Source organism: Ammodytes marinus, assembly GCF_949987685.1.
Source record: "Ammodytes marinus genome assembly, chromosome: 12".
In the NCBI taxonomy this organism is placed as follows: Eukaryota; Metazoa; Chordata; class Actinopteri; order Uranoscopiformes; family Ammodytidae; genus Ammodytes; species Ammodytes marinus.
In genome coordinates, this window is record NC_137216.1 from 11,830,967 (window position 1) to 11,852,677 (window position 21,711).

Sequence of the window (21,711 nt, forward strand, 5' to 3'; positions counted from 1 at the left end):
GCGGCAAGAGATGATTGAGTGTGTTTTGTTGAATAGGTATCATAGGGAGTCCCTACAATGTGTTGCATTTGGTTTTGAATTTTGTTTGGACTGCAATGTCAGAAGCCGTTTAATGAGTTGACTGTGTCTCAGTTTGACATGTTTTCCTTCCATAAAAAAACTGGCAGGGTTTCATGTGCAGAGCTTCTAAAGCATTACACAAAAAGGAAAATATAGATATTGAGATAATAACAACACAGATGGGGGTTTGAACATGTATTATGGGTTCGCTATGGGCCTCTATGAAAAACAGGACTAGCTAGAAGCTAAAAGGGGAAGGAAGAATTGAAAAACAAAATTGACCTAACGTTTCTTTAGTTCTTTTTACATTGTCTTTACCTCAGCTGGTGAGGGGGTTGCAAAGACTATTATCATAACCCTTGCCATGCAACTATTTTTAGAAAACTCACTTTAAAAAGTGTCATATGTACCTTTGATCCGACATGATCGACCTTTGTTCCCTCTTACCCGTAAGATCTCTCGCTCAAGGTTGTCAAGACGTAGCCCATGTTAAGAAGAAGAAGAAAGACGTTTCATGAATAGATAAAAGCATTTTTAGGATTTGAATCAGTACACCTCCAAATATTGTCAGGAGAACAATGTATGGTAACGTGCAATTAGGGAAATTGTCTAAAAAACACAAATACTGAATGAGTAGAGAAGCTAAATTATCTGCTTAAAAAAACATGTTGCTGCAAAAGGTGAGTACACACACACACACACTCCGTGGCAGTCGACATGTCCCCAGATTCACTGAGCCAGAATGCCCTTCATGTAGACAGGATGGGAGGGATATAAATCTAGTTTTTGTTACATGTCACCTTTGCTGTCCTTCCCCTCCTGATGGTTTTCTGTCACGGTCTTGGATATGTTTTTCTGCTTCCAGTATCCCCCAGTTCCCGTTCCTCCTCTGCTGACCTGCTTAGAGCCAACCAGCGACTATGCCTTCCAGTGAGAAGGCAGAAGACGTCTCACAATGAAAAGCCTATTTGATCAAAGTATAGGATTTTCTTTCATGTGAGGAGCGTGGAGGTTTTAAGCCCGATTGGTGAACATCCCATCAAAAGGGGTAAGGGAACCCTGTAATGAGGGTCCCTAGTCTGGCAAGAGGGTGGTATTTGAAGACCTAAAGCTCCTGAATGAACAATGAAAAGCACAGGTAGGCCTACCTACAAATGAAACTCATCATGAATAAAACCTGTAAATTAACTTGTTTTTCTCCCCAACATGATTTAAATATATCAAAATGCAGTCCCAGTGTGTGTCACAATTTACATACGCTCCTTAATAGACACTCTTTGGGCTAATTGGAACAAAAGTGCTGAAGTGATCTTGAGTGCCTGAGGGCATAATAAGTAAATGTTAATGTGCTGTATTCATAAATTGGAACAGTTCCTCCAGTAATTGCTAAAGTACACTTTAAGTATCCGCACTTGCTGCTTATACGGCAGAGTCTCAAGGACCCCCTGCTAAGTTCACATTAAAAAACGGCAACGTTACTTGATTGCAATGTAAATCTCAAGCCTGCTGATTTATTCATATATTTTGCTGGTAGTCAATTTTTCAGACCAACAATAAAGATGCTAAAAGGTTTTAATCAGAGCTCCACACAAATAATCACCTTTAAAGATTAACCAGTCAGCAGTGAGTTATTTTTTTATTTTCGTCTCACATCAAAGCAACAAGGCTCAAGTTGTCATGTATGCCCTTGAGAAATTGAGCATGTTCATTTAGAAACTTTTTTCCACCCACCCCCAAATATATTAAACTACAGTCTGCACTAATTTTACAGTTCAGTAAAGTTAATAAAAAAACAATATAAACCCCCGGCATGAGCACACTTTTCAAGGTGAATCAACATGCGTGATTAGCCCCTCTCTAATATTGCTGACACCCAATGATGCATAAAGGCTCGGGGACAAATATATAAAACTCTATCTTTCAAAAACGACTTAATGAATGTCCCATATCTTCATTCTTGACATCGTATATACAGTAACTCAGAGACAGACGCCGGCGTGCGTCCAGAAGCATCCTTCATCGGTGACAGTAAGTGGACAGAGGCGTCAGGAAGAGTAACTAGAGAATAATTTGGTTTTTGAAGCTGCGGTTGAGGTCTTTGTGCGGGAGGACAATCGAGTTGAGTATAATCACCTCCGATGGGATGGTCACGTTACAACCTGGGGAGATAAAGCAAGGTCTTGTTTAGTCTTTGAAGTGTAGTACAGTAAAAAGGACATAACACATTATATTTCATTTGTAACAAAGGACATAGGATGTGCACTATTTTCAATTTCTGATTTATTTTGGAATGAAGGAAAAAAAAAATCCTCAAAATGGTAGTAAACAGCCATTTCCAGCAATACTGAAAGGACAAAAAAATGATCACTTCCCATCACCGAATATAAACTCCCAGAAAATCAAATAACAAAGATCCTCTACTGCTTTGACAAATGACCTCTGGTAAATGAAGTGCAAAAAAAAACACGTCAAAACAAGAAGCACTTAGCACTAAAGATGGAGACAGTGACAGATGTATAATGATCAGTAATGTTTCCTTTAGAGTCGTTGAGCCATGTTATCTTTTAGTGGCCAAACTGTTTTAAAGACAAATATGCATGCTCAAACATCTAAAATAACTCTCCAAATACTTGCTGCTGACATTTTCTGGGATTTATCACTTCATGGGCAAACAGTTACCCTGGACTATGCAACAGAAATGTGGAAAATGAGAGCATTTCCATTAATAATCCACTAACGTTTTATTTCCAAGAAAAAAGAAAATGCTGAAGAGAAAAATACATATTTTGATATTGAATTTAATGAATATTTAACGATTCATCTGAGGACTGCAATTTTAAGCTTAAGGTCAAAGCCTGCTTACCCAGAATTGTAATTGAGGGTGTGAGTTTTCCTTCCCTGAAGAGGGTCTCGCTGTCGATCTTGGCGTAGGGATCATTGGGGTTCGGGTCACTTGGTGTTCCTTCTACTCTTGCCCACTTGCCAATGGTGCTGTCCCATCCCACAATGCTGTTCAAAACACAGCAGTGATCCTACAGGAAGAACCAAATGTTGTTTTTGTTGTTGTTGTTTTTTCTTTATATTTAAGAATTCATCAGCAGATCAACTTTACAGTTACTGTAATTATAGAGTCTCAGTGATTCATATATGCTGTATTAGATACTTGTCCCACATGTAAAAAAAATAAATAAAAAAAAGAAGAAAATCTGTTATGTCAAAGTACTTATAACTTCAGATTAAAAAGCTGAAGTGTTTATTTAGAAGTATAGCTCATGTACCACATTTTCCTGGTAGGCAAAATGTAATGAAAGCCAATAAGTCAGGCACAGTGTAAATTCATTTTTGGAGGAATCCAGTCATCACTGGAGACGTGGAATTAATTGATGATGGCCTCCAAATCGTTAAAAATGACATCTTTGTGGGAGGCACAGGCAACAATTTTTCTGGTGTGTGACAGAAGCGCTTAAAAGATAAATAACAGAGGAGCCACTGTTGAAGTGTGGATAATAATTCTAATAGAATGTTAAGATGTCATCAGCAGTAACTGGGCAGATTCATTTTTTCTTTCACCCACTGACTTTGAGTTTAATTCCAAACTTAAGCGAAGTTGGTATTTTCTGCAGAGGCTGTTTCCTTATTCAACCAAAACTTTAAAACCTTCCTTAACCATGACCAGTAGTTCATCTATTTATGTGGCAATCACATTCAAATGGCATGTATCTACTGTACATAACATTGTACCTCACTAGCACTGTGGCAAACACACCAAAACCAGTGCGGGTGTGCAAAAGCTCTTGTGCTTCTTAACAACATGTTTAAAAAACAAACAGGATAGTGGATAGTGATGAGAAACAGTTTGTCTCACCTGGAGAGTGGCACCGTGGAGGATGATGGATTCTCTAACTCTGACCCCGGCTCCAATAGTCACTCCAGTGCCGATCGAGACGTTGGGACCCAACTGGATCGAGAAAGCAAAAAGAAATCTAAGATACACCTGTATTTTACTTTCTACAATAACACACAAATCATTTACAAAAGGGTGTTCGGTCATACATTTTCCTGTATGCATTTATCAGGTTAAATGCAACGCATAAATTGGAGGAATGCTTACCATGGCAGTGGGGTCAATATTGGCTGTAGGATGAATATAGACATTACCTAGGGAAATGAGAGGAAGTATGAGTAGATTTGTCTCCAATATGAGTGAACTAAACTACTTTAAACTAAGCTAAGTAATCAGTCGTACCCCTTATTGTGGGGCCGCCTTCCTTATTTGAGGCCAGTCTTTCAGGATGAGTTGTGTGATACTGGTTGAGGTACAACCGACTGGCATAAATCGCAGACCTGGGGAAAGATTACAAAAAAAAGGCATTTATTTTATGCTACATGTTTCATTTTGGATTAGGGGAATTTTGGTGTTCAATGCAAAACTATATAAATATTCAAATGATGAAATATATGTTGAGGTTTGCTTGAAATAGTACAACAATAGTAGATAACAATAGCGTACCAACTGTGTACAATCTGGACAAAACTTCTTTCTTTGCCCAAAGACAAAAGTACCTCCTGTTGTTGAATGGTATGTGCACTCACCCTGCAGATTTAATCTGGCTCCAGCTGAAACTGTGGGTTTTATATACGTAGAGCTTGCCCTGTCCCGCCAGGGCCGTGAAAATGTCCTGCTCCAGCCTGATGGCCTCTGCTCTGTGCCAGCCGTTGGTTGGCTCCTCTCTGCCAGACACACATCATCAGTTTAAGGCACTAAGTCACACACTAGGGCCAGGAGCCTCATTTTTAAAAATACAATCTTGTGCAGACAGTTAGAGGTTAGAATGAAATCCAAGACAAAGCGAGAAATATACCACACACTGAAAATTGCATTCATTTAGATCCTTTCTTATTGCAATATACCAGATAAACTCGCCACTATTGGGTATGGCAGCCATTATATCAATATTTTCTCCCTTCGTAGTAGTTGAAGATTAGAGTCAATTCTTTTTTTAAACGAGGCATCAGATTCCCCCAAATACTTGGCCTTAAATTTGATATACTATAAGATAGCCTCAATAATATGGACACAATGAGACACTGCAGGCAAGAATTCTCCCTCCACAGCCATGAAAACTGACAGGCTCTGCAGGGTTTGAGTTGCAGCCTCGCCCCAAACATTTTAAAGCATTTATGACCAACATTTACCTGCATTATCATTTTATTGCACTAGAGATTCTGCCTGTAAGGAAAATAAACAGTGATTTAAGAAATGAGGATGTGTTGTCATTGCTTTGGCTTCACCCCACGTGCACTTATATATATCTACAATATCCAGTTATGTGCAAAACCAACTCAGTGGCACCACCACCTTAAAATACTTAATTAGAGCTAAAGAGAAAAGCAGGCATTTTTGTTGCCCTGGAATCCAGCCCCTGTGGGGAAAAAAATGAGAGCAGTGATTTAAAATGCACCACTGATACTAACTTGGATGGTGCAGGGTTGAAACCAAGGGTGATTACCTAGTAGTGATTCACAACTTAAGCAGAGGGGTCTATGTGCTCCATACTAATTAGGATCTCTGGCATAGTGTATGGTGGGAGCCGCGAGATGAAACAGAGTGTTAAATATGGATGAAAAGAATATTTTAAAGGATTGCACCCATAATCGAAGTTTTACCAAAAAGGAGGGGATGCGGTTAGAGGTGAAGTACTCCCCGAGAGATTTAGCGGCATTACCCTTTCTCCCTTCTATCAAGTATCTCTAATTTGTGCAGCCATGTTGCTGATTCAGTGCCCTGCTTGATTTAAGTGCTATTGATGTTAGCAGGTGAATTATGCACAGCGTGGTGTGACCTTTTGTAATATATTTCAAGTGTCCTCGGGGTGCCAAGCGTTAGGTGTATTACAACGCGGTCTAAACACACAAAGTGAAAAGAGTGTCAGATGTGAAAAAATAGAATATGTCCCTCATAAAAAGATATTGATCCCATGTGTTATTACGGCTTCTGTGAGAGACCAGGGTGCATGCACATATAGGCTGTGATCAGACCGGAGGCCTTTTCTAATGTCCAAATGCAACCCTTCTAATAAGTCCCAGCTCACAAAAAGAAAAAACGGGGATAACAAGAAAGTAATTATAAAAATATACATGAGGAAGTTGGTAAGTCAATTTCCGCTTGCCTTTTAGAAGATGGACAGACCACTGTAAAAAACAAACAGGATGCAGTGTTTGACACTCCGGGAATTAAACTACACTAGGGTCTATTTTGAGGAACAAAGATTAACCTAAGTTAACTGCTTGCCGGCTGTAGTTTTAACAGATACAAGAGTGGAATCAATCTATCCTCCAAAATAAAAAGGGAGTAAGCATATTTCCCAGAATGTCAAACTATTCCTTTATCTCCTTTCCTTTCTGATGGACAAAGACCTCAGACTTCCAAAGTGGTGCCAGATTTCATGGACAACATTTGCCAAATCACACAACAATAAATCAATGTATTACCGGTTCCAGCTGCTTGCAAAACGGGAGGACCAGAATGTAAAAAAGAAAAAGAGCACAGGCAACATTCACAAAGCACCCTATGCAATCTCAGCCTTATAGTGGGATATCTGTCTACAGCTCACACACCAGACACTAAAGTGCTCTAGAACTACACCGTGCGACCTAAAGGTACCAACTTACCCGTCGTATGGATATCTGACGATTGAGAGGATACAGAAATCATGGCAGGGAGAATGAGGAAAGGGGCGGGGGGAGAAAGACAAATGAAGAGAACCAAAGAAATGGTATAAATGGTATTCACATGCATTCGCACACACAGATCCCCGTGAGGGAGAGCTTCAACTCACAGCAACATGTCCTGTTGATTCTTCTGAAAGACGGAGCCGATGTGCTGGAAGATGTCCGGGTTAAAGAGGTATATACCGCAGTTTATGATGTCACTCACAAACGTGCTCGGCTTTTCCACGTAATGCAGGACCTGAATAAAGAAGGGGGGAGTAGTGAGGATTTCATGATGAAATAGTAATGTGTGACTAAGTATGGCTATTAGAAATGAAGCGTAAAATACCTCATTAGTTTTCTCGTTTTCAACGATACAGCCATAATTCATGGACTGCTTTCTGTTGGACTGATAAGAGAAGAGTGGACGTACAGTTTAGGATACATCAGATTTTAAAATCAAACAACCAATATTTCATATACTGTATATTTGCATGTTAAAAGCTACACAAAATAAATACAAAAAACACTTTATATATTTTACAGGTTTCATTAGAGACAGCATCAATTGTCACAGTGACGACATCTCACCGTTGTCCCGAGAATAACAAAGCTGTTTTCTTCTCCGTGTTCCTTCTGGAAGCTGAGCATCTCGACCAGAGGAAACGCTGAGCAGACATCGGCATTCAGAACAAAGAAAGCCTCTGGACTGCCAGAGACAATCTGATCTCTGAAGTGATAGAGGCCTCCTCCGGTGCCCAGGGCCGAATACTCCTGCAGATACCTGTGGTGCATTTAGGAAATAACAGTTAGGAAAAAGAGCATACCTGCAGTCATTCAGCAATGGCAGTGCAATCACATCAGGAAAAAGTACAGTGTATTTGTACAGAAAACATTAACTAAACAGAGAAAAAAAGCAATATAGGAAGTCTGCCTGAATACAACTGCTGTCTATTCTTTATTGAATGTGTATTTTTTTTTCTTTGAGAAATTCTACTGTAACTCAAACGTTATTAAGTAATGGATAAAACTACGCAGTTTGTTCAAGCTCGGGCTCAGAAATGAATGGCAAGTCGTGCAAAGCTAAGATAGAAGCCTGGATCAGCATTTTTTATTTTTAAGGTAATGGATCTAATTGAATTTGACTTTTTATTTTTTCCGATATCCGATCCAGTCATTTTGGCCAGTTTCAACCCGATACTGATACAAAATCGGCCTACCCCTAGTTTTTGTTACTTAGTTGTTATGTTTACCTGATGGGAATTTTGAACTCCTGCTGTGCATTCACCAGGAATCTGGTCAGTTCTTCATTTGGCTGATAAAAGCCGATGAGCAGAATCTCCTTCATGTTCGGTACCTAGTAACACACAAGGTGTTCATTATTGGACTGACTGCATCAAAAGGCACGGAAGAAGACATTATTAATACCAACCAGCAACTGGGGTGGCACGCTTTTTACAAATTTTAACACCAAGTGAGCCTATTACAAAGTTATTAAACTTCAGGAATGATGTGGTGCTATACAGAACTTGTAACACAAAACCCTAACAATACCACCGCAATTAAAAGTAAAAACACAATCTCTAAATTTAATTTATAATATTTATGGGGTTATCTTGAAACAATATACTACAGCTTTCACAATCTACAATGGAGGGCATACAAGAGTGGAATCAATCTATCCTCCAAAATAAAAAGGGAGTAAGCATATTTCCCAGAATGTCAAACTATTCCTTTATCTCCTTTCCTTTCTGATGGACAAAGACCTCAGACTTCCAAAGTGGTGCCAGATTTCATGGACAACATTTGCCAAAACACACAACAATAAATCAATGGTTCCAGCTGCTTGCAAAACGGGAGGACCGGAATGTATGCTATATTATAACAGAACTACTTGGAAAATGACTAGAGTAGGCAGTGAGTGACACTCACCTTGGCACATGCTTCAATGTGATGCTGCAGCATGGGCACACCAGCTACTGGGAACAAGGGTTTGGGAACTTCAAATGACAGCGGCCTGAACCTTGTGCCTGCAAAAAGCAATGGACGAAAACAGGTTTCTCAGGTTTCTATTCTAGCATGGATCAAAACTAAACAGAATAATTTAACTTGGCTACATGACTTGTAATGTCCTGTCCTCTTATATAAAAAAATAAAAAAACATGGCATGTTAATGCCCATACTGATAGGCGAGCCAAGCCAGTATTAGGGGTTAGGTCTCCACGCAGATCCTACGTCACTATTATAAGACGTAACCTACTCTGCAACTTATTCCTGTAGTAGGCTACATGAACAGTAATCTAAAAACACCACGTTTTTTAATTGGAGTAGGCTTCATTCATTTGATGCGAGAGTTAGCCTAATAATGGTTGTTAACAGGTAACTGGCTGAGCCAATAATAACAGAGAGGTGGGTACAAACAGTTACACAAGTGTTAAAGCTACATGCATAGACAGTGTTGTTATTAATCGCTGTGGTCATAAAAAAATATTTGGCTATATTATTGTAATATCAATAATAAGTAGGCCTACTAAACGAGCTTCTTTCGCTCGGTGTTTGTGTGTGCTGCCCTGTCACTGTGCCACGTCAGAGACATAAACAAGCTCAGCGGCTCTTGACAAGTCTCGTGTGGGTTAGCAACCTAGCTTCGCTTTAACAAACCTTTGAAAACGCAAAAAATATGTGACCTATTCTCACCTTTCTGGGGGCCTCCGATTAAGATAACCGCCTTCAACATCTTGAACGAGAAGCTGTTGTTTGTCACAGACGAGTCCTGCCTGAACACTACTTGCACCTGTAGTTCAGTGTAGTTTCGCGTCCACTTCCTGCTTGTGACGTCGACGAGATTAGAACAAAAACGCGGAGCGGAGTGACGAGATTATAAAGACTGGCTCTGGTTCATGGTCATATAGCCTACTACAGCATATATTCAGCATTTAATGACCAATATAAGAGGCAGCAAAGGCATCCCAAATGGAAAAAAAATGAATGCAGCAGGATTAATAGTCTAGTCCATGCCTACATTGTTTTGGATATAACAATGTTATTTTAAAAATGGAAATGAATAGTGAGGTTCCCTCTCCTTTGAAACCTAACAATCAATCAAAACAGAACAGATTTTCTCATTATGCTGTCCTTTTTGGATTTAGCTGAATGTTATACATTTCATAATCGCAGCCTCTAGATTGCCTAGGATAATATGAAGTCAAAGCCTATTAGCGTCTGGAAATCTAATTCAAGCGTCAGGGTGTCCTCTTTGTTCACAACTGTGCAACCAAAGCAAACCCATGCTTGAAAACATGGTCCTGTTGAATATACTACGCTTTACACAGTATATTGTTACTGAAAGTGCATCGTATAAATGATCAAATCCTGAAGTATAATGCAATTTTATTTAATCATGCCACTTTTATAAATGTAATACTGCAACAAATACACAAAGCAACCCCTTGTTTTACTGAAATGATCACTAATCGGTTTGAATTACCTTGTCAGGTGATACATTTGAACTATCCAAATGATCATTACGTTGATTGGTTTGCAAAAAGCGCTCCTTTATTAGGTCTTTTTGTCTTGTTATGAAAAGGAAAAGCTCAGGTGTTAGTCCGTACAGACGCAGCTGAATGGAAGTCTGCCAACTTTCATTTTATTACTTATCATAAAAGCCTAAATTGATTAATAATAATTCGATGAAATGGGAATATTAAAATCCATGGACCATGAGCAATTGAACAAAGCTTTATGATAGTTTGTGTTAGTGAAGGCAGTTGTTTCTGGTTGGGATTCTTTCAAATAATTAGGTAACACGTTACAATAAGGTTACATTAATTAACTGTTAGTAAATGCTTAATAGGCATTTACTAAGCATTACCTAACTGTTAATACATGCTTATTAAATGCATAATAAACATAAACTAAGCATCAACTAACTTTTATGTTTAGTTGATGCTTAACTAAGCATTAGTTAACGAAGCATTAACTAACCATTAAAAACTAAGCATTGACACTCACTTTATGCTTAATGGGCATTAACTACGCATTAACTAACCATTAATAGCATTAACTTAGCATTAACTAACAGTTAACTAATGTACCCTTATTGTAAAGTGTAACCAATAATTATTAGTATTAATTTTTGAAAGAAATGCTAAAGCAAGCATAGTTCTGCCTGTATAGAGGCGTTTCAAGGGCATTATGTTGAAATGGAAAAAATCTAACTGTCTCATCTGTGATTTCCATTCATCTCTTGACTGATTTTACTTTGGCCAGTGTCTTTCTGATTTATAGAGAACATTTCAAATGTAGCACCGAAGGTGGGCCCAGCCAGGACACAACACGTTGGTTTGTAGACCTGCTGCCGCCTGTTCCCTTTCACTACACTGCTCTGTCGACAAACAATTCAGCTTGTTTCATGGAGTATCTCTTTGCAATGTGCGTTAAGTAGGTTAGGCTTTTATTTGAGTTGACTGAAGTTTTGTCAGTGGGAAAAATAACTCAGCCGTCAGTTTTGAACACTTGTATTAAAGACATAAAATAACACGTACGCAGATCTAATGAATGGGATTTGCTTTCATATTTCCTCATTAAAACGTAACCTGAAGTGAAACATGTTTCCCATGCGGTGTTATTCATAACTCAAACATATGTAAATAAGATGCAAATCTGCATCAAACAAACAGAATAACATTTTAGTCAACAATCACCAGGGGAAAAGGTGCTTTAGTTCCAAGCCCTTTTGCGGGAGCAACAGAGGAATGTGAACTGTTCATATCTCCTGAAATAGTTCAAAAAAACTTTTATTGCTTTCCAGTCTTGCTCTTTTCCACCTAAACAGAGACAGCATTGCATTACCTTATAAATATAATAAAAAAAGAAACAGAACTATCCAAATGAGCATCGGATGAAAATCATGTTTATTACACCGAAATAATTCCTGTACATTGTCCTGTCACAGCATTATAAATCCTCTAATATATTATAAATATGTACAATTCAGATTTCCAAAGTTTGCAAATTGGCTATAAAACATTCAAATATTCTGAGTGTCACAGTCATTGTCACAATGTATTCTCAGATTTGCAAGAAAATAACTTTACTCCTTCTCCATCTTCCTCTAAAATATTACACATGTTTAAGCAAAAGTCCAAACTGATAGCAAAAGTAGTGAATGCCTGCAGTCATGAGAAATCACCCCTTACAGCAATACCCTCAGTTAGTGAAATCCTTCATTCTGTTGACGTTACTGTTCATGTAGTGCAACTACTGACACTTAAAAAATAAAAATGTAAATGTGGAACATTTGTTAATAAAAAGAAAACTGAATTACAAAACTTGTGATCCACCTATTATACCTCGGGCTCATTTTCTGAAAAATACTTGTTGTTTCATGAGTGAATTACAAAAAAAAAAAAAAAAAAAAAACGGGATGCATGCATCACAAAGAACGTATGTTGGTACAATCTCTTAAAACAAAACTAAATTGGCTCTTAAGATTCACCAAACAAAAATTCATATGAAAGGTGAGATTGTAGACTTTTCGTTATACATTGTGCTGACTTTAACAAAATGTACCAACAGCAGAGTGTTTGTGATTTGTTCAATTAACAGTACCGTTGATGTTGAAAATAATATAAGAAATGAAAAATTCACGATAAAATACAAAAAGAAAAAGAAAAATCACATTTTCCATGAATAAGTGGAATACTCTTCAGCTGCATTGTAAATGTTAAAACAGCATAACAAATACAGGCAGCCTACTAACTATTCTCCTCTGAGGCTGTTTTAACATACTCGCCTTAAAAGTAAACCAGGCTGTGCAGTGAAAAAACACAGTACCTAACGTGCTAAATTAGCCCATGTGCAGACCTGGTTGTACCTACTTGTAATATAAACAAAGAGCTACTCATTCAATGCACATTAATGTCTATTTTAAGGAGGCAATTGATGAGCAATGATCTGTCTACAAACACAAAACTAGCATAATGCAGAGTATGTTGAGAGGTAACAGGGTTATTGGTTAGTACCATGTCATAATGAAGTTGTGACTATGTCTCTAGTGGTCTGATAAAGCTTGATAGAAAGGTAAACAATACTTAATGCCCTTTTTAACTTACAAAACGTGTTAGCTTGAACAGATTTCCCCTTACATACAGTACCTCAGACCTCTGCACCTCTTTACAGTTGTGTGCGAGCTCATAGTGTTTTCCCAGGACTATCTCCTGTTGTAGAGGTCTTTGCGTTTTCGCAGCTCCTCCAGGACCCGAGCCCTGAACTGTGTCCAGTCTTCATCCTGGAACTGCGTCAGGCCCAGGGCCAGATGGAGCTCTGCTGAGTGGCTGCGCAGGAAAGGATTGTACTGCATCTCTTCCCCAATGGTGGAGGGACTCTGTAAAAAATGAAATGCATGTGGGAAAAAAAATCAGCACAACTTAAAGAACTGCTGAGCATATTTTATCTCTAGCAGCCAAAGTGATCCACATGCCATTCTTTATTTTGCGAGCTAATGTAACACTTAGCAGTAACAGCTGTGCTTTTCCTGCTATAAGAGATCAAAATGTCTGCAGTAAAAACAAGACATATTGACATATGGTGACATATTTCTGTAGGCAATCGCCACAGTAGATGCACTCAGTAATATTCAGAATCTCCTGCTGTCAAGTCAAACTTTCTTTCCTTTTCCAGTGACTTTCACATGACATAGGCTAGTAATATGTGGAATAACTTGTTTTTATAAGGTTACTATTTAAAAACTGTACCTGGAGGTAGTGTGAAAAGAGACACCGTCTCTGAAACCAGCTCTAACAGATGAGGAACATGCTGTTTTCTCACTGTATGACCAATTCACACATATGGTACATTACAGACTTTTAAAGCTTAACTTAAGCCATTTGAACATAGAAGCCCTTGTTTTGTTTTACAATTTACCTTTGGGAAAGAAAGAAAGAAAGAAAGAAAGAAAGAAAGAAAGAAAGAAAGAAAGAAAGAAAGAAAGAAAGAAAGAAAGAAAGAAAGAAAGAAAGAAAGAAAGAAAGAAAGAAAGAAAGAAAGAAAGAAAGAAAGAAAGAAAGAAAGAAAATCTATCTATCTATCTATCTATCTATTGGCTGCACCATTAGATCAAATAGAAATACAGTTTAGGTGTTTGGCGCAGTTTCTCTATACTGTTCAAACTGTTTCTCATGTAGCAAACATGCGCACCATACAGATAAAAACAAATGTAGTCAATCAATGAAATCGTTTTTTTTTTTGGTATAGGTACAAGTTCAGGAAGGTGCAAGTGTGCAAAAGTGTTTCTGTACACATGGCGGATACAAAAAACTAATCGAAATTCCAGGGGGGCACTTCACTTGACAGTGAATGAACCTATGCTCTGCTGCAGACTGTATCAGAGAGCAGAGGCAGCACTCAGGGGGCCCTGCCACGACGTGCGCTGTAGGCAGGTGATAAGCCCCTCTACCCGGGGCAGAGAAGGTGCGCTAGAGAGGCATAACAATGGCTAATGGTATCATTCTCACCGTGCACAGCTTCTGGCCTCGCTGCAGCAACACCCACTGATATTTGTTTTCCCTGGCAGCGTTGCGTGGCTCAACCTCAGCAGCAAACAGCAGGTTGTCCTCCGCATACTCATGGCCTGAGGGATAGCCAGGGGAAACAACAATATATAATCAAAAAAATCAATGCCCACACACATAGCAACACTCAAAAAAGTGTAATCTCTATAGAAGTCCCCGATACAATAATAATAGAATATTACTTTATAGGCATGTCAGAGCTAACAGCACGTCTGTCCAAGTACAGAGATCAAGCCACGGCACGTTCAAACCACATCAGTATCACACAAACTTGTTTAAAACGAGTCTCTGACAACTGAGAAGGTTTTTCCTTACCGGGCCATAGCAGAGTGTCATCACTTAAGGAGGTGACTGTGTCCAGAGATGACAGCATTGTTGTGGATGTGCCTTCAAACATCCTCCCTGAAAAAAAAAGAACTTGCTTTCCTCAAATCAAGTCATACTTCACAGTTCACAACAGGATTTCTTCATGTTTTAGAAAGTGTTCTATCAGCATTTATAAGGCAAGACTTCACACTTTTAAGGATTGTTTCTATAGATACTTTGAATTCTCATAAAAACAAATACCGATTTTGAGTTTTGAATTGGTCAATGGTAGGATGAAAACAACCCGTTTCTGAAGTTCATACTGTAAATAGGTGGTATAAGAAAAGGAACAGTACAAACTACATTTTAATTATGTGATTAACTCTGTTCAGCAGTCGCACAAAGAGATCAAAACAATGCTGGCATTGCATAATAAACAAAACATATATTTAAGACATAACTTAACCATGTCGTTCTTTTAGAATGTCTTAAAGATATGAAAATTTCCTGGAAATAAATTCCTTATATCCTCTGTGGAACAGGGTATATATTCAAGATGTATTCCATGTTCAAGACGAATATGAGCTGTAGAAAACAGCTGGTCTTGTGGTTTAAGGTTGAGGTTAGCCACCAGTTAGTATAGAAAGGTTATAAGCCCTTGATAATGTGTTGCTATGAATATCATTCTAAATATAAACTATGTTATTCCCAGTGTTTTTATATATCTACTTGTCTGCAGGTATATCTCTGCATGACAACAAGTTAACGCATTTAGCTTAACATTTAACATTATTCATTCATTCAGTGGCGCCTTAGGGAGCACAAAGCCCTGCTTTATGTATAGGAATGAATCACATCAAACCGGCACATTGCAGAAGTTGCTGCTGTTCAGAATGTATCTGTGTTTTAGACAACAGAAAGAGCTGAGGTGAACCAGGATCTCTATATCTTTTATATGATTATTATCTACGTTCTCTTGTGCCTCACCACATCCTGAGAGGAACACCAGGTCACCAGAGAAGAGGCTAGAGGGAGCGCCCACCGCCCGGCCGTCCAGGAGGTAGATCATGTGTCCCACTGTGTGCCCAGGAGTGAAGAGCGCCTTAAAGTGCATACAGCCAACTGTGACTGAGTCCTTGTGTGAGAGAGGGCTGGGAACACATGGTTAAAAACAAAACAAAAAACATTTAAAAATGTATTGCACAGTCAATCTTCAAAATGTGTGACAAATCTTTCAGGAGCAGCAGCCATTACCAGAAATGGTAAATGGACCCAACTTATATTAGCGCTTTTCCCTGTTTTGTTCACAGACCCAAAGCACTTAACATTGTTTTGTGCACATTCACCCAATCACACACACATGCATTCACCGATAGCAGCAGCTACCACACAGGGCGCAGGCTAACTATCGGTAGCAATTTAGGGTTCAGTGTCTTGCCCAGGGACACTTCGACATGTGACGGGGAGACGGGGGATCGAACCACCGACCCTGCACTCCAGTGAAAGAAAGACTGAAAAACCCAGAAAAGCCAGTGCACTAATAAGCTGAAAGAGCCATTGGGAGGTAAATAGCTCAACTTATAGACAATTGATTTTTTTCTCAACAAAGAAAAAAATGACACTAAAAAAAGAATACAATATCTCTAAAACTACTTGTTCTTTCTAAATACATAAAGTCTTAAGTAGGCCACAAGCACTCCGACATAACGGCACAGTTTATCATACCATGATAATTGAGTGAGAAGTCAGCTACTGTTAGCGCTGACAGAGTCAACCACACACAGGACTCGGTACGGTCAGACTGATTCAGTACGGTCAGACTGATTCAGTGGGAAGCTTTGTGCTCCACTGTGCCAGCAGGAACTTACTGTGTGAGGGCCGGAATGTTGTCAGTTGGATTTCCATAAACTCTGCACGAACTGTGAAGCCTTTTCAAGCCTTTGTTTCCCCCGCTGTGATCCCTGCCAGTGGAGCAGAGAGCATAGGGCATGTCAGTTTCACGGACACGTCAGAAAAATTGAGTATTTGTTTTGACCTTCCCTCTACACTCCAAACACTCGTTCTATTAGGTGAACTTCTAAAAAGATAAGAGAATCTCTGACATTAATGTTTTCAAATGTATTTACATGAGTGTCGCTCTTTATTGCTAATTATTTAATGTGGAAAAAATATGAACACTTATTCAATTGACATAGAAAACACTCTTTTTAATCCAGTATTCCTAAATCCTATCTCCTCATGTATTGTATGCGTACAATCTTTAAAACGAACCGTACATTGAAAAATAAAAAGCATGTATACAAACTATAAAACTCACCAATGCTTGTGTGTACACAGTATTGCTTCTAAGGTCACTCCCTCCTCCTCAAGGACTGCCTGGAAGATTACAAATGGAGTTAAAAACCTTCAATCACCGTATGAAAACAACACTTCAGCAGAGTTTCATTTAAAAGCGCCACTTAGCTGAAAAACACTTCAGATTGTAGACGCAGTGTGGCATTAGTACTATGCACTTGTGCGCTTGTACCGGATGCAATTACAAAATGTGCACCATCAATGCAATCTCAGCGTTTGACAATCAATATCTACAGCCGAGGTAAACAGAAAAGGCTGATTGCACAGGAAAATGCTTGTCATTGTTTTGCATGGTAACATCAATCTGAAAGCTGCCTTTAAAGATGAAAAAACAGCGCACTTCACATACGTCATACACACAACACAAGCATTCACCTGAACCGTTTGAGGGTCTGCAGGGTCTACAACAACTGCAACCCTGGAGGCTGTGTCAATGACAAGGTAGCTGTAGTTGTCAGACAGTACGGAGATGGGAATTATTTTGATACCTGAGGGCAGACAAAGAATCACAGAATTAGTCCACATACTGTATATAATGTCCAGAGTATGTCTTGTCATGATAGCAGCTTTGAACTAAGGGTAATGACAATTAGTCCTCTATCCGGTACAACACATCATGCGATCATTCAATGCTACCAACAGGGCCATTCTGTTTTTGTGGATGGCACTCAGCATTTCCCTCACAACAACAGTGGACCGTGAGAGCTACACTGTATTATGCCTCGTTTCCACCGAGTAGAGCGGGTCGGGTCGGAGCGGTTCGGTCCGGGTAGTTTGGCTTTTCATTTGCCAAAAGTTGGGTAGGGTACGGTTTAAGCGCACCTAATGCCTCGTTTCCACCGAGTAGAGCGGGTCGGATCGGAGCGGCTCAGAGCGGGACAGCTCACTTTTAAGAATCTCGGTGTTGTTTCCACCGCCGACCCTACCCTTACTGGTAGGGCGGGGTTTAGGCTGGACTGCGATAGCCGACGCCAGAATGTGGGTCAAACTATCGGGCTGTGGGAACAACTGTGGTCAAGCCAGCGGTCTCTTGTTTTTGCTTGGTCAAACCAGCCGCTTCTTTATTTATTCCCCCCGTGTTGTGAGCACAGAGACGGCTCGGTGCAACTGATAGAGACAGTGAGCGAACAGCACTGGCTGCGGCAGCTACGTGACATCGTAGCAGTGGGACACAGTGTAGCCAACTGATTCATTTAATGACGAGGAAAAACACCACACAATAAACAGTGCCGCGCTCACATTTTCGCCAAAACTCTCTTCACTCTAGCCGAGGTGACTGCAAACGGCGGAGATGATTCAAACCAGCCGCTTCTTTATGTATTCCCCCCGTGTTGTTGTGAGCGTGTATTTTACTACTATCTATGGCGTAAACACACAGAGACCGCTCGGCGCAACTCATAGAGACAGTGAGCGAACAGTGCTGGCTGCAGCAGCTACGTGACTATGGGACACAGTGTAACCAACTGATTAATTTATTGACGAGGAAAAACACCACACAATAAACAGAGCTGTGCTCACATTTTCGCCAAAACACAAGACTCTCTTCACTCTTGCCGAGATCTACACATGGCGGAAATGATTCTTTCGACCAATCAAATGACGGCAGTGTGTAGCTCCGCCTTCTCATGCATTTTCGGCCCGCTTTCAGGCCGCTAGTACCCCTACGGAGGAGTACTGAGATCGGGAGCGGCTCAGAGCGGTTAGGTGCGCTTAAACCGTACCCTACCCAACTTTTGGCAAATGAAAAGCCAAACTACCCGGACCGAACCGCTCCGACCCGACCCGCTCTACTCGGTGGAAACGAGGCATAACCGCTCTGAGCCGCTCCCGATCTCAGTACTCCTCCGTAGGGGTACTAGCGGCCTGAAAGCGGGCCGAAAATGCATGAGAAGGCGGAGCTACACACTGCCGTCATTTGATTGGTCGAAAGAATCATTTCCGCCATGTGTAGATCTCGGCAAGAGTGAAGAGAGTCTTGTGTTTTGGCGAAAATGTGAGCACAGCTCTGTTTATTGTGTGGTGTTTTTCCTCGTCAATAAATTAATCAGTTGGTTACACTGTGTCCCATAGTCACGTAGCTGCTGCAGCCAGCACTGTTCGCTCACTGTCTCTATGAGTTGCGCCGAGCGGTCTCTGTGTGTTTACGCCATAGATAGTAGTAAAATACACGCTCACAACAACACGGGGGGAATACATAAAGAAGCGGCTGGTTTGAATCATCTCCGCCGTTTGCAGTCACCTCGGCTAGAGTGAAGAGAGTTTTGGCGAAAATGTGAGCGCGGCACTGTTTATTGTGTGGTGTTTTTCCTCGTCATTAAATGAATCAGTTGGCTACACTGTGTCCCACTGCTACGATGTCACGTAGCTGCCGCAGCCAGTGCTGTTCGCTCACTGTCTCTATCAGTTGCACCGAGCCGTCTCTGTGCTCACAACACGGGGGGAATAAATAAAGAAGCGGCTGGTTTGACCAAGCAAAAACAAGAGACCGCTGGCTTGACCACAGTTGTTCCCACAGCCCGATAGTTTGACCCACATTCTGGCGTCGGCTATCGCAGTCCAGCCTAAACCCCGCCCTACCAGTAAGGGTAGGGTCGGCGGTGGAAACAACACCGAGATTCTTAAAAGTGAGCTGTCCCGCTCTGAGCCGCTCCGATCCGACCCGCTCTACTCGGTGGAAACGAGGCATTAGAGAACTGTCAAACACAGACTGCTGCTGCATACCATTGAATTCCACAGGCTGAGCGGTGGAGTGTCCAGCAGGGTAATGCTCTCGGGCTTTTCTCATTTGCCTCTTGTAGTACAGGTAGCCAAGTCTGGTCTTGGTGTAGAGTGTGTACCTGGGAAACAGTTCAAACGGATAGGAAATATTTAGCCTTGGAGCAGCACGGGGTTGATAATGCTAAGTATGCATGCAAGGAGCCACCATATTTCAAAAGACAACGGGGTCACGCCTTCTATATAGAAATATCTGCCGATTTCTAAAAAAAAAACTTGTTTCAACATCTTCAATTGGTTTGCATGTCACGACAGCGTCTCCTATTATAAAGAGGTTGTCAAAATACACGTTTGTTGATCAGATACAGTATGCCGAATTAAACAGTGGCTACTATCGGTTTGGCTGAAGTTTAAGGCAGAACATTTGCGGGTAGTATGTTTGTCGGCTGGCAGAGCAAGTTAAAATTGAGACATAGTTGAATTGAGTTTGGTGGGTCGGCCCTTCGATGGCTGGAGATGTTGCTAAACTTCGCTAATGAGAATCCCTGCATTGACAACAAAATGTTCCTGTAATAAAGGACGTATTACACTCACGCGATGCGGAACAACGGCTTCTCCGTACGAGCCATAATTCTGCTAAACAATTTCCTCCACAGCACTTGTCCCGCACGTCTGTAGCGGACACATAAACACACGAAACAGAAGAAGGATGCGGTGGCAGCCACAGTCACCATCCAGTCAGGAAACGCCATGGCCTTTGAGGGGAGAGAGGCACGTAATGACGTGTACATGCGACACGCCAACCCCGGAAACGAATAAATAAAAAAAATAAAATAAGAAAAATGGAAAAAAGTGGTAAACATATATTAATATGGTTTAGTAGTATTTTAGTATTTTTATTTTTAATAAATACATGTATCTTTTGTATGTAGGCAAATGTAACTTTATTTGAAGTAAATGTACACAGGCTCCCATTCAAATTTGATTTCCTCCCGAAAAATACATTCCTACTAAAAAACATAAATTTTGCCTGCCTATTATTAAAACAATTTAGGCAATTATCTTATTTTATTTTTTTATAGACAGGTTTCTGTGGAATTGTACATTATTTAGCGACACCTAACGTTCCTGGTGCTGGGACGTTGATTAAGGATAAAGTTCAAAATGAGACCATATAGGTTGCAGGTCCTGGTACCTGCACAACCTACATTATGGTCTGATTAATAATACCTACCATGTGTTCCCCATAGAGGTCAAATTTAAAAGCCCCATAGACTATGCTATGGAAAATGTATCAGGATGAAAAAATTAAAAAAATTAAAATTGGGAGTAGCCTAGTGTTTCGTAACATCTAACTAATTTATTTTGCTTTTACAAGTGTGTTTTTGTATTTTTAAATGGAAGCCTTAGCAACAGGAGTCTCATGCTTTCTCAGACGTATCAGCCACAGTGTGGGTTTCAGTGAACATATCCTATTACAAAGATGAAATCCTCCTGTGGTGCAAACCTCCAAGGAGAGAAAGGACAGCCGAGCACAGTGGTCCCATCTTAGGCGAAAGCCACCAGGTACGTAACACTCTTTTGTTTTCCCTTGTATTCTTTTGTTTATGTTCATTTTGTTAATGCTGACTGTATTCATATATAATGAAACTAGGCTAAGTCTCATTTGTGTCATTGTACATCTAGATTCTAGAAGGACTAGGGGTAGACTCTACTCCTAGACTTTTCTAGTATGGCTCGGTTTCCTAATATGGTTTATTTATGGTTTAGGCCTAATCCAGCTGATAATAAAGGTGGCACTAACTTTGTTAGTGGGTGGTATTGTAGTTTTTGCACAATGATATAATAACTACATTGTATTAAGTAATGTTGACAATAAAAATTATAGGTTCATGATACAGTAATGAACTGGATAATTGTTTATAACATACTATGCTGACACAAGTCAATGGAGGTTGTGTGTATAGTTCTTGTTTGATGCATGTTATACTAT

At 40.1% G+C, this 21,711-nt stretch overlaps 2 protein-coding genes across 2 annotated transcripts; both read right to left on the bottom strand.

Moving 5' to 3' along the window:
• Positions 1–1,683: 1,683 nt before the first annotated feature.
• Positions 1,684–9,592, bottom strand: gmppaa (GDP-mannose pyrophosphorylase Aa). The gene is made up of 12 exons (XM_080037668.1): positions 9,469–9,592; positions 8,704–8,801; positions 8,025–8,128; positions 7,363–7,555; positions 7,121–7,180; positions 6,900–7,030; positions 4,654–4,791; positions 4,307–4,404; positions 4,172–4,218; positions 3,926–4,018; positions 2,924–3,092; positions 1,684–2,219 (listed from the first exon to the last, which is right to left on the bottom strand). Exons 1-12 carry the CDS (start codon positions 9,506–9,508, stop codon positions 2,119–2,121), a joined length of 1,272 nt encoding a protein of 423 aa, XP_079893794.1. The 5' UTR covers positions 9,509–9,592; the 3' UTR covers positions 1,684–2,118.
• Positions 9,593–11,714: 2,122 nt separating this feature from the next.
• Positions 11,715–20,470, bottom strand: pnkd (PNKD metallo-beta-lactamase domain containing; the record flags this gene model as incomplete). The annotated part of the gene is made up of 9 exons (XM_080038384.1): positions 11,715–13,156; positions 14,286–14,401; positions 14,658–14,744; positions 15,636–15,799; positions 16,517–16,609; positions 16,966–17,024; positions 17,379–17,491; positions 19,725–19,840; positions 20,313–20,470. 9 exons carry the CDS (start codon positions 20,468–20,470, stop codon positions 12,983–12,985), a joined length of 1,080 nt encoding a protein of 359 aa, XP_079894510.1. The 3' UTR covers positions 11,715–12,982.
• Positions 20,471–21,711: the final 1,241 nt, after the last annotated feature.